The sequence below is a fragment of the Papio anubis genome, chromosome 9 (genome assembly GCF_008728515.1).
Source record: "Papio anubis isolate 15944 chromosome 9, Panubis1.0, whole genome shotgun sequence".
Lineage (NCBI taxonomy): Eukaryota > Metazoa > Chordata > Mammalia > Primates > Cercopithecidae > Papio > Papio anubis.
The window spans coordinates 100,696,168-100,709,935 of record NC_044984.1 but is presented as its reverse complement, the minus strand read 5'-3'; the positions used below and the strand labels follow the sequence as shown (position 1 = coordinate 100,709,935).

At 43.7% G+C, this 13,768-nt stretch overlaps 1 protein-coding gene across 3 annotated transcripts in view; it reads right to left on the bottom strand.

Moving 5' to 3' along the window:
- The window catches only part of POLR3B (RNA polymerase III subunit B), a 136,416-nt gene extending 127,583 nt beyond the window's left edge, over positions 1 to 8,833 (bottom strand). For 2 of the 3 annotated variants that reach the window (XM_003907087.5, XM_021922859.2), the window contains exons 1-2: positions 7,860 to 8,833; positions 1,876 to 1,908 (exon numbers count right to left, since the gene is read on the bottom strand). In XM_003907087.5, coding sequence (XP_003907136.2) covers positions 1,876 to 1,908; positions 7,860 to 7,931 — 105 coding nt within the window. In that variant the 5' untranslated portion in view covers positions 7,932 to 8,833. Of the gene's footprint in view, positions 1 to 1,875; positions 1,909 to 7,262; positions 7,336 to 7,859 lie in introns of all 3 variants that reach the window. The other variant, XM_009181591.3, reaches the window with a different exon arrangement.
- Between the last annotated feature and the right edge of the window lie 4,935 nt (positions 8,834 to 13,768).

Genomic DNA, 13,768 nt, shown 5'->3' with positions numbered 1-13,768 from the left:
CCCTGCATCAAGTGGTTCAGGTGCCTCAGTCTTCTGAGTAGCTGGGATTACAGGTGCCCGCCACCATGCCCAGCTAATTTTTGTATTTTTAGTAGAAACAGGGTTTCACCATGTTGGCCAGGCTAGTCAATCTCAAACTCTCAACCTTAAATGATCCGCCTTCTCTCGTCCTCCCAAAGTGCTGGGATTACAGGTGTGAGCCACTGTGCCCAGCACCTTCTTCTCCATTTATGTGCAGCTCCTTTTAAAAAATAACAAAAAGGCCGGGCAAAGTATCACATTCCTATAGTCGCAGCTACTCAGGAGGCAGAGGCAGGAGGATCAAACTCAAGAGTTTAAATCCAGCCTGGGCAATGTAGCAAGACCTGGTCTCCTAGAGGAAAAGAAAAATTTATTGACCTTACGACCATTTTATTTGATTCTTGGTCAATCCACTACTTAGAAACTCAATAGCTTCCTATGGCTTTTAGAAGAAAAGCGAAATCCTTAACATGGCTTTCAAATCTGATCAGGAATCTGGCCCCGACAACTTTCCCAGCCTCATTTCCCAGCACTCTTCCCTCTGCCCATAACACCCAACTGAATTCTAGAGTAGCGTTCAAAATGAGTAGAGACAAAACTCTACTCATTTTTCTTTTTTTGAGACGGAGTCTCACACTGTCACCAGGCTGGACTGCAGTGGTGCGATCTCGGCTCACTGCAAGCTCTGCCTCCCAGGTTCAAGCGATTCTCCTGTCTCAGCCTCCCAAGTAGCTGGGATCACAGGGGCCCGCCACCACATCAGCTAATTTTTTGTATCTTTAGTAGAGATGAGGTTTCACTATGTTGGCCAGGGTGGTCTCAAACTCCTGACCTCGTGATCTACCCACCTCAGCCTCCCAAAGTGCTGGGATTACAGGCATGATCCACCGTGACCAGCCTCATTTTTCAAGTCTCCATTCTTTCACTTAGCACAATGCTTTCAAGATTCGTCCATGTTGCAGCAGGTAATATACTCAATTTATTTTTATTGCCAAATAATACTCTGTTGTACAGATATATCGCATTTTGTGTATCCATCCAGCAGCTGATGTTCATTTGGGTTGTTTCCACTCTTGGCTATTATGAATAACACTGCTATGAGCATTTGTGTACAGGTTTCTGCATGGACACGTTTTCACTTCTCTTGGGCAGATATCTAGGAGTGGAATTGCTGGAGGATGTGGTAACTTTTTGTTTAACCATTTGAGAAACTGCCAGCCTGTTCTCCAAAATGGTTATAACACTTTACGTTCCTACAGTGGACAGTTCCCATTCCTCCACACCCTTATTAACATTCTATTTTGATCATAGCTATCCTAGCGGGTACCAAGTGGTCTCTCGCTGTGGTACTCACTACTTCTTAGCATAAGCTCTTGGAAATTGAATTGAAGCCCGACACCACATCGTATCACATTCAGCAACTCCTCTTGACTGGTCGCTGTTTCCTGCAGACTCTGTGGAGGCTCCTCTTGAACACCTTGATTAAGCCACACTCTCTGCACCCAGCTTTCAGCTTAAACCTTCTTCTCTTAAGATGTGGTTTATGTCTCACTTCATTTGGGTGGCCCTCTCTGACCATCGCTCTTTTGCTGATAGCACTTTGGTTTTCAATCATGTGCCATGCTACTATGTATGTACTACTACTTCTCTCTAAAATTAGACTACCATTCCCCAAACCAGCACCTTTCAGGCAGGGATTTTACCTTATAATTCCTTGTATTTCCAAAACCTAGCAACACAGCTACACAAAATCAAAAAATGTTGATGACAAAAATTTAATCTTTAAAAAATGGCTTATTTCTTGACCTTTTCATCTGAAAAATAACCAATTATTATTAAACGTGAAACAATTACCTTTAAAAATGCTGGAAGCAGCCTCCATTTTTCCTGTGAGCCAAAACAAGAAGAATATCAGAACTCTGTACCAGCAACAGTACATTCATGTTATTTTAATGTACCAAAATAAGCAAAGGAAAGTAAGTCAAAACAAAAAGAACAATTTTTAACATTTTTATGGAAATCACATGTGTGCATATGCATATAAATATGTATATACATACATACATAACACTACAGATTTCTTAAACAGAATATAACTTAATCCCTTCTTGATGACTCAATATTTTAAGCACTTTTCAATCCTTTCTTTTATGCTCATGACACTTCCTAAGTGAAGTCTGACAGTTTGAGAAAAGGAAAATAAGGCTCAGAGAATCTGGTGGGAGAGCTGGTTCTCAAGACCCAAAGGGAGTTCTGTCTCCCTCCCACTCTCTCTCAACTACTGTCTGGTCAGAGCTCATCTCAGGGCTACAGAAGGATGGCACATATGGTGATAGCTTCCTACACTGCCTGAGCAACTAGAGGGACAGAGTTACAATTGATGGAGATGAGGAACACTGTAGGAACAGCAGGTTTAGGTATGGAGGGGCTACCAGAAGTTTGGTTTGGGTATGTTAAGTTTGCATTAGACATTCAGGTGGCAATGTCAAGGAGGCAACAAATGAGACTGGAATTCGGGAATGGAGTGGCCGGGAGATATAAACTAGGGAGAGATTAACAAGTGGATGGTAATTAAAGGCATGTGATGGATGAGATCACCTATGAAGTGTAGATGAGAAGAGTTCCATAAAGTGAGACCAACCAAGAACATTCAACAATTAGAGAGGAGGAGCAGAAGGCAGCTCCAGCAAAGGAGACCGAGGAGTGGCCAGGCAGGGTGGCAGACACCTGGATATAGTCAAAAACATTTTCCAGAAGGGACGCAGGCAAAGCTAATCTATGACAGAAATCAAAAGGTGGTTGGGGGGATAGACTGAAAAGGGTCATAAGGGAACTTTCTGGGGTGATGCAAATGTCCACATATAGCACATAAATATAAAACCAATGTAACTGAATATCTAGTATCCATACTTTTTATTATATAAATTACACCTAAATTTAAAAATAGAAGAATGACAATGATATAGGTTGAATTGTCCCTCTCAAAATTCACATGCTAAAGTCCTAACCCGAAGTATCTCAGAATGTGACTGCTTTTGAAGATGGGGTCTTGACAAAGGTGATTACGTAAAATGAGTCATTAGGGTAAGCCCTAATCCAATACAACTGGTGTCCTCATAAAAAAGAGAAATTGGACATAGAGATGCACACAAGGACAATGCCATATGAAGATGAAGGTAGAAGTCTCGGTGAAGCTTCTGCAAGCCAAGGGAGGCCAAAGATTGCCAGAGTTTTAAACACCTATAGTGGGGGAGAGCACAGAGCAGATCCTCTCTCAGAGCCCTCAGAAGGAGCCGGCTCTGCTGTCACCCTGATCTCAGACTTCTAACCTCCAGAATTAGGAGAAAATAAATTTCTGTTGTTTAAGCCACCTAGTTTGTGGTTACTATGTTATGGCAGCCCTAGGAGCTAATACTCCCACATCTTCAAATTCCTTTCTCTATACCCCTTCTCATGCTCGCTTCCTCCCATTTCAGAGGAAGGACCATCCATTCCTCGGTCTAAGTCTAACCCTTCTGCCATGAACACAATCCTGCCAACCTTCTCCTGAAGACTGTAAACCTTGCCCCAGTTCAGTCGTTGATATTCAACCTGTTCTATTTAAAACTAGTAAATTATTCAAATCTTCCCATTTAAAAAGAACAAAAAAAAATTTAAGACCCAGCAGCTCCTCTGACTACTTTCTTCCCTGCCCTTCAGCTTATGACCTCTCCCAAATTACCCCATATTTAGCTTCTCGTTCCTCGCTTCCCACTCCTTCATTCCATTATAGTCAGGACTCTGACCTACCTGCCAGTGAAACAGCTCGACAGAGGTCACCAAGGCTGCGACTTCAAAAGACCTCCCTTGATGCCCCCTCACATTCCCTTTCCACAGTATCTGGCCATGCCAATCACTGTCTTACAACGCCCCGTGACATCATTCTCTTATGTCTTTCCTTCCTCTGGCCGGGCCTTCTCACGTCTCTTTTCCTCTGCCAACCTGTAAACGTTGGTGTTCTTCAAAGTTCTATCCCTGGCGATGTCTTTTCTCATTCTCAAGTAGGGTTGGGAATGGAGGATTTCAAACAACACTGTTTGAAAGTGTTGTTTCGCTTCCCCCAACTCATCCCACAGCCCCCCATTTCCAAATGTGGGCTCTTTCAAAGGCAGTGACCCTGTCTATCCTGTTTACCACAGTGCCTGGCACATATAAGACTGCAATAAAAACTGAATGAATAAATAAATGAGTGAGTGAATATCACTGCTGCAGTAAGCTACTGGGTATGGGCCTGTCCCCTCCAACTATTGACTGGGCAGTGATACCTTACAGCCTCTGAGGCTACTTAAACTCAGTACGTCCAAAATTAAATCTTCCCCCAGCTCCATTCCCAATCTCAGTGAATATCACCATTTATCCCAGTCAATCCCAAATTAGACACCCGGTAGTCCTAACTTTCTGACTTCTCTTAATCGACAGGAAAACAAAAAATTCTACTGAGTCGACCTCCTTGTAACCTTCCTCACATTTATCCTCTGCTCCTGTGCCAGTTGAGGCCCTCATAATCTTTCACCTGGACTGCGGCAATACTTCCTTTCTAATCTTTCTGCTCATCCCTTTCAACGCTAAACACTAAAGCCAGTGTGCATGTCCTCATGTGCACAGCTGAGCACCTCATTCTCTACACCTCTTCATGCCTCCCCACCCTCTTCCCATGTCTTGAGCCCACAGTGAGGCATACATCACACGCTGTGCTTGCAGCTGTACTTGTGCCCACGCCTCCTCCTTCTATCTGGAATGCTTCCCCACCACCACACTTCATCCACATCTGGCAAACTCAGTTCAGGCATCACATCCCAGCTACATTTGTAATACCAATACACCCCTCGCCTACTTGTATCACAGTACCTATTGCATGTTATTCCACCTGCTTACATGTCTCTCTCTATAAGCCTATAACACACTGGGAGGCAGGAAACACATTTTTTGAACTTATATAAACCCTGTGAATAATACACCACCAGGTAAGTACTCAGTAATACTGACAAATATTTATTCAACAAATAACTGATTAATTGGCTCCAAAGCTTGTGTTATTTCTACCATACTACCATGCTGCTGTACTACCATAAGCACAAAAAAATACACACCAGGTATGGCCAGTTCAAGTAAAACTGAGCTCTTATCTAGAAAAAGTTTTAAAGAAAACACTGAAGTTGGAAAGTTTAAGTAAATATTTTAATATCTCAATTTAAAAGGAAATGGCAGCAAGTAGCAGAGATCTACCATCTTCTAGGAGACTCAGGAAAGGCCTTCCTAGGGAAGTTGTATCATAGATATGTGGGATTTAATCTACAAATAGGAATGGGAGAGTGATCCAGAAGAAACTGTACGAGCAGAGTAGAAAGATCTCAAGGGAGGGAGAGGGGGAAATCATGGGAAAAGACGCTAGAGAAGTAACTACTGGTCAGACTAAGGAAATTTATTACTAACATGGTAAACACTAGATTTTGCCCTAAAAGCAACAGAGATTGAAGAATTTTAACCAAGGGAGCAACATAACCATGTTTGTGTGTTTAGACGGACAGCTCTGGCTGCAGAGCAAGGAACAGACTGGATTGGGACAAGTCAGGTGCCAGGTAGGAGAGTTAGGATGTAAGAGAGGAGAGTGGTTCTGGGCTGGAAAACAGTGGGAATGAAGTTTCAGATAAGCATAGATTAAGAACTCAAGACTTTTTAGAGGTGATGGTGGACTGGATCCAGAGTGCAGGAAGAGGAACTGTTATTCTTGAATCAGAAGGCTGGAATTATAGCACTGATCACTTCATAGCTGTGTAAATTCACACAATACATAGAACTCTCCCAGGCTTATTTTTTCAGCTCTCTGGAGAAGCAATCCGATCAGCAGTTAGGGATGAAGACTAGAGTCAGACTGACAAGAGTCAGATTAGCCACTTACCAGGCTTCTAATGCAAGGCTATTTACTTCACATCTCTGGGCCTCTCTGGCAAAATGGGGGTGAAAATAGCACTTATTTCAGAGGATTAAATAACATAATGCATGTTATGGTTAAACAGAGCCTGCTACATTAGCAAGTGCTCAGGGAATGCTGGCTCCTTGATATTTACTTTTCATGGTTAAAATACAGTTTTGCGGTGGGGCGCGGTGGCTCACGCCTGTAATCCCAGCACTTTGGGAGGCCGAGGTGGCGGATCACGAGGTTAGGAGTTCGAGACCAGCCTGGCTAACACAGTGAAACCCCTTCTCTACTAAAAATACAAAAATTAGCTGGGGATGATGGCGGGCATCTGTAATCCCAGCTACTTGGGAGGCTGAGGCAGGAGAATGGCGTGAACCTGGGAGGCGGAGCTTGCAGTGAGCTGAGATCGCGCCACAGCACTCCAGCCTGGGCGACAGAGCGAGACTCCACCTCAAAAAAAAGAAAAAACACACACACACACAGTTTTGCCTGATGAAGATTAGCAGCCTATTGCATGCACTCATAGACTGAATCTGACGAACTGCTAATCCAATTTCCTTAACTTGTCAAATTATTATAAAGAGGTTTTGTTTTCTTTTCCTCGAGACAAGGTCTCATTCAGTCACCCAGGCTGGAGTGCAGTAGCACAATCACAGCTCACTGCTGCCTCGACCTTCCAGGCTCAAGTGATCCTCCCACCTCGGCCTCCTGAGTTGCCGGGACAACAAGTGCACAGCACCACACACGGCTAATTTTTGTATTTTTTGCAGAGATAGCGTTTTGCCATGTCGCCCACGCTCACGCTGGTCTCAAACTCTTGAGCCCAAGTGATCCGCTCGCCTTGGCCTCCCAAACTGCTGGTATTACTGGAGTGAGTCACCACGCCTAGCCAACGAGGTTCCTATAATCCGATAGATTTACTGATCATATCGCTTTCCTGCTTAAACCCTTCAAAAGCTCTGCTCCAAGACAAAGTCCAAGCTCTGTCAGATGTTTATTGAAACTTTTCATAATCAAGACCCTTACTTAACCCTGTCTTTTATCTCTCCTCCTCTATTTTTCTTCACTCTAATACTACTGGATTTACTTTCCTTCCTCAAAAACATCCAATGGTCTTGCCGAGGAGGTTTCAAGTATCTTATTCTCTCTCCCTGAAATCTCTCCTTTGCTATCTTCTCCGGCCACGTCTCCACTTCCCTATTCCACGTCAGTGTAGATTTTGAGGCTCAGAGAGGTTATGATATGTGCCTTATCAGATAACAAAACATGTCGACAGCCGTACTTCATTGGGCAGCTCGCTGTGGGACAGCTGTCCTTAACTTCTGAGAATCTGATGAAAGCTATGGAGTCTCTCCCTGAGAAAACACACAGGCAAATTCTTTAGTAAATATTCAGGGCGTTTAAAATTCCCCTGCAACCCAAACTTGAACTTCAGGTTAAAAGGCAAGATGACTAGCTTGGAATTCAGACGATCTGGTTTTACCCCCACAGCCAGCTGTGGTGCCTCATGCAAGCGGCCAGAGCTCCCTGGCCCACAGGGTCCTTTGTAAGACTGCAAACATGCAATACGTCCCCCACAGTAAGTGCGAGGGCCGGTCCTCCCCACGCACACCTATGCTGGAAGAGCTCCAACCCGAGAGCCAGCCGCGGGGCTTCTCGACCCCCGCAGCGGCTGACAGCTCCTCAGGGCTCAGCCTTCACTCGCGCACGCGGATGCCGGCTCTGAAAAAGACTGGCACGCGCGACGCTCTGAGCATGCGCAGATGCCCGGCGCATGCGCACAAACCCCCAGCCCGCCCCTTAGCGGCCCGGCACTCCGGGCAACGCCCCCTCAGGGCGCATCCAGGCCCCTGACGCTCCATGAGTGCCTGGCACTCACCTCTACAGTCGGGATCGGCGCAGCCAGCTGCTCCGGAGTCAGGTTCCCAAACTCCTCCGCTAGCACGTCCATGCTGCTCACGAAGGAGGAAGAAGCAGATAAAACCTCCGCGCCCGCCTTCCCTGCACCAAGCGAACTGCAAGACTCCCGGAGAACGGTGCGCGGAGGCCTAAACTGTCCCCGCGGTGTTAGCTAGAGACGCGGTAGAAAGGTTCCGCCTGCTCCCTGCCGGAATCTGCGGTGGAACCCGGATGTGGCCGAGGCCGAGTAGGGAAACTGCGCCCCCTGGTGTAGCTCAGAGGTCTGGCGCGGGGAATCCTAAGCCCCAGCTGTCAGGTTTCTTGCCAACTCTCTGATAATTGAGACCAGGAAAACATAGTGGTTGTCATTTTAAAAGTAATCCGAAGAAAAGTGTAAACGCATAATTTACCCAACTTGAACCACTGAGGCAGAGAATTGTTTAATGTAGTCCAAAATTATATGCGTTGTTTAGTATGGAAGAGCAGGAAACGTCCCAAATGCCTACTAATAGGAGATAGATTAAATAAATGATGATACATGCGTGTGATGGAAGAGTGTTCAAAATTCTCAAAAGCACTGATGGAAGATGTAGGAGTAAATACCAGTGTATGGAGAAATTTAGTGTGAAAAGATGACATTTACGTTAGTAGGGGAAGGATGGCCTGTCCAATCAATAATGTTTGAAGAGCTGATTACCCATTTGGGGAAAACACATGTAAGTGAAACCTTTGTGGATTAAATATTGAAATGTTAACAAAAACTTAGAAGAAAATGTAAGTGCAGATATTCATAACGTTGAGATGATGAAAGTTTTCAAGACAGCAACAGTCAAGTCATAAAGGATTTCATAATATAATTCTAAACACGATTTTATGATTCCACGGAAAATTTTTAATTCTCTGAACAGAATTTTTAAAATCGCCAATGAATAGAATTAATAAAAAATAAATTGGCAGAAGACAAAGGGCTGGTCTCTCTAATTTACAATGAGCTCATACAAATCAATGGAAAGAAAAATCCTATTAGAAAAAACAAGGCAAAATGCACCAATTAATTAATGGGTACGGAGTTTCGATTTGGGAAGATGCAAAAATTCTGTAAATGGATTGATGGTTGCAGAACAATGTGAACGTATTTAATGCTACTGACCTGTACATCATTTTAAAGGGTTAAAATGCTACGTTTTATGTATATTTTAGAACAACAAGAAAAGCTATGAAAATTTGTAAGTACATGTATGCTTTCCAATTTCTCCCTCATAAAGGTAGAACCCTTGCACCAGGTTAATTATTCTTATTTCCTAAAGAGCTACTTAAATTTCAGTACTTGTATTTTCTAAGTGTTGCACTGACATCTGAAATATGAGAAGAATGGGAAAAAGACCAAAAGTAGAATCAACCCTGCCTTTGAAGTTCTTACAATTTACTTATTATAGAGACAAGATACAACTTGTGTCTCATCCTTGTGCATTACCAGATTGCAACCGATTTAGCATCTAGCCTGGAAGGGACTGCGAAAGTGATTTATAGATGGCAGAGGATCTCAAGGTTGGCTCAAGTGTGTTGGTTGTCTGTGCCAAAGTCGTCTTTGCTTTCCATTATCAAGGTGGTTCTCCAACTTTAGGGTGTATCAGAATCACCTGGAGAGCTTGTTAAACCATTCTCAGCTTTCTGATTGGTAAATTGGGGCTAAAAGTTTGCTTTTTTTTTTTTTGAGATTGAGTCTTACTCTGTCGTCCAGGCTGGAGTGCAGTGGCATGACCTTGGCTTACTGCACCCTCCCAGATTCAAGCGATTCTCCTGCCTCAGCCTCCCGAGTAGCAGGGATTACAGGCACGTGCCACCATACCTAGGTAATTTTTTTTTTTTTTTTTATTAGAGACGGTGTTTTGCTGTATTGGCCAGGCTGGTCTCAAACTCCTGACCTCAGGTGATCCGCCTGCCTCGGCGTCCCAAAGTGCTGGGATTACAGGCATGAGCTAGCGTGGTCTTGGCTCACTGCAACCTCAGCCTCCGAGGTTCAAGCGATTCTCCTGCCTTAGTAGCTGGGAGTACAGGCATGTGCCACCACACCCAGCTAAACTTTTATTTTTAGTAGAGACGGGGTTTCACCATGTTGGCCAGGCTAGTCTTGAACTCCTAACCTCAGGTGATCCACCTGCCTCGGCCTCCCAAAGTGCTAGGATTACAGGCATGAGCCACCACACCCGGACTGCAAATTTGCATTTTTAGTAAGTTCCCTGCTGCTGCCTTCTAGTGATTATGCATTGGAAATCACTAACCTAAGACTTATCACTCAATGCCATATCCTCTTTTTATGTGTCTAATTATCCAGACTGAGCTCTTGGTACAGGAACTATCTTGTTTGTCTTTGTATTTCCAACTTCTAACCCATCAGTTGTTCCTGAATATATTTGTGTAGAATAAGTGAGTTGAAAGAAAAAATTGCAACGGGTGATGTTTAATATTATACTCACTTTTTAAGAATCCGGATTGCTTCTAGTTTCTCTTCAAAAGCAGGAGGCTCCTGTAGCCATGGTCCCAAAGTCCTATGTGGCAACAATTGGCTAATGCTGAATGGTGTTGGCCCTTAGACCATAGCTGCCACAGTCCCTTACAGTCCTTCCCCCAGGTCAAATCTATAACTTCTTCCTGATACCCTGAGGAACTGGAGTTTTGAAACCAAGAAGCCAGGAATAGTCTCATGATTTCTTTGTTTTCTGCTGCCATGTCATTTTCCTGAGGTATTAGTACAAAAAGACCAGTGGTTTGAATAGAGGGGTGGGAAATTAGGGAAAAGAGATCACAAGGCCGGGCTCAGTGGCTCACGCCTGTAATCCCAGCACTTTGGGAGCCCGAAGCAGTGGATCACGAGGTCAGGAGTTTGAAACCAGCCTGGCCAACATGGTGAAACCCTGTCTCTACTAAAACTACAAAAATTAGCCTGAGGTGCTGGCACGCACCTGTAATCCCAGCTACTCGGGAGGCTGAGGCAGGAGAATTGCTTGAACCTGGGAGGCAGAGGTTGCAGTGAGCTGAGATCGCGCCATTGCACTCCAGCCCCTGGGCAACAAGAACTAAACTGTCTCAAAAAAAAAAAAAAAAAGAAGAGAGAGATCAGATCACAGAGGGAAAAATGGTTAACATCTTGGAATACTATCTTATCACTTAATGTATAATGGCTTATGGTAGCCAGATGAAAAATTGACCATTGTCATGGAGGAATAGGGGATCTTGTTTAAGGGAGAGCAAGAAAAAAGGAAAGGCAGAGTTGTACAATCTGGGCCCTGAAATACTAGGGAGAACTTCTGTTTACAGAGTGTTTACTCTTTGTCAGACATTGCAATGACCACTTGATGTGCATTCTCTAAGTGAGTGTTCAACCCCAGGGGATGAATATGATTATTGCCACTTGACAGGTGAAGAGACTAAGGCTCACAGGGGTTAAGAAACTTGCCCAAGCAGAGCTGGAATTTAAATCCATAATTATTTGACCCCAGAACCCATGCTTTTAACCACTCTATCATAATGCCATACCAAAAGCATGGGGTAGCGGAAAACATTTCAAGTAGAGAAACAGCATGAAGCAATGGCATGAGGGCATTAGAGTACATTATACCACATCCTGACAATTGAGTGTGGTTCTCACATAGGGCTTTTCAAGGGACGTGTCTGTAGATGACACTGGAAAGATCCACTGGAGCTGTACCATCACGGACTGTTATGCCCTGTAAAAGAAATTAGACCGTGTTCTGAGAGGCTTCAACATGAAGATGCCAGAGACAAAAGAAAAAGATTATCCTCCCTTCTTGATACCTTGATGCATTCAGACTGGAAAAAAGATATATATGGTTGATTTCTATGTCTCAATTAATTCATAATAGAACTAGAGAAGACCAGAAACAATGTCAGAGAAAGAATAAGGACTCTTCAGTCTCAAAAGGCAAGAGCAGAGGGAGAACCCTTGAAGTCAGAGAACATTCTGCATTTTAAGCAAGACTGGATAGTCCGAAAACTTTGAGCTGCCTGCCATGCCCCTAGATCTTTCTTTGTGTGATGTGATCTTATTATCCTGTCAGAACCAATAGGGCCAGGTACCTGCCCAAGACAGCTATGTGGGCTGGATTTAAGGGATGAAGTGGCTTATCATGAGAACCCTATCCAATGTGGGGTTTGAGGGATATCTAAACTGATGCATGGCAAGCAAACTCAATCGTATTCCCTCTCAGGACACTTTTAATGAAGACACCCCAAAGGGAAGGGCAGCAACAGAAGCTGAGAAGTAAATGCCAAGTCAGCCTTTGGTATCAGCACCACAGAGATACCTTTTTTGTTTTTTTCAGATAGGGTCTTGCTCTGTCACCTAGCTCACTGCAGCCTTGAACTCTTGGGCTCAAACAGTCTGCCTGCCTCGGCTTCCCAAAGTGCTGGGATTACAGGAGTGAGTCATTGTGCCTGGTCTGAGAAATACTTTTCTTTTTTTCTTTTTCTTTCTTTCTTTTTTTTTCTTTGAGACAGCATCTCACTCTGTCGCCCAGGCTGGAGTACAGTGGCGCAATCTCGGCTCACTGCAACCTCCACCTCCCAGGTTCAAGTGATTCTCGTGCCTCAGCCTCCCAAGTAACCGGGATTACAGACCGGTACCACCACGCCTGGCTAATTTTTGTATTTTTAGTAAAGATGGGATTTTACCATGTTGGCCAGGCTGGTCTCAAATTCCTGACTTCAGGTGATCCACCTGCCTCAGCCTCCCAAAGTGCTGGGATTACAGGCGTGAGCCAGCGGGTCCGTGGCCCTGAGAAACACTTTTGAAGGATGGCACACATTCCAGAGTTAGACTCCTTGGGTTCAAATACACTTACCAGCTCTGTGACATTGTTCAAGTTCCTTAGCCTCTCTGATTCTCATTTTCCACATATGGAAATGAGGGAGCCTGCCTCCCAATGTGCTGTGCAGTTATATGATATCTACATAAAGTGCTTCGGGTAGTCCCTGCCATAGGGTAAGTGCTCAGTGGCTATTAATATTTTTTTATTATATTCTGAAAGAGAATAAAGACTATATTCAGGTTCACCACATCTACAAATACAGCTGCTGAGACAAATTCCTGGATTTCCTTTTTTCTTCATAAAAGTTTACAATAAATCCCTCTGTTCCTTTCCCTTGAAATCTGAAAGAAGCTAACATAGTAAGTTTAGAAATGAAAAGGTAAAGGCTCACTCTGAAAACAGAACAAGAGGACACAAGTTGATAGTACAAATATACCTTTCGAAAGATTAAAGTAAATCGTAGAGGATAATGTTATAATTGATTACTAAATGGAATTAGAACATGTTGGGTTTTGTCGCTAGCCTTTGAAGTTGACATCAAGGACAATAACCGCAGCCTTCTGCGTACCCTTGGGTTTCTCCGCCAATGACAATATTGGGCTTAATGAACCATGGTTCTGATAAGATACGAAAATTTTTGTTCTTATGTACTTAAGTATTTGATCATCACATCTCCAAATACTAAAACCCCTTGAAGCTTGAAAGAGATTTAGGACTCATAAATTATAGTTATTATAATGTATTCTGGCTACATTGTGCATTAGAGTTTGCAGACAATTTCAAATATGTCTCATTTTATTTTCACAATAACTGTGAGGTAGGCAGATAGTAGGGTAGGGAAGTAAGGTGGAAAATTGAGGTTTGGCGAGATTAAAAGACTGGCTCGCGTTCATATAGCTGTGAAGTAGTAGGAGTGAATTCAAACTAAGTTCTTACGACTCTTAGTCCCATGCTTTTACAGAACAATTAGAGGAAAATTTTTGGAATTGAACATCCCCAGAGGTAGAACAGGCTGAACTTCAGTCTTGAGAAAGATGCGACTGAAGAGTAAAAATACGTT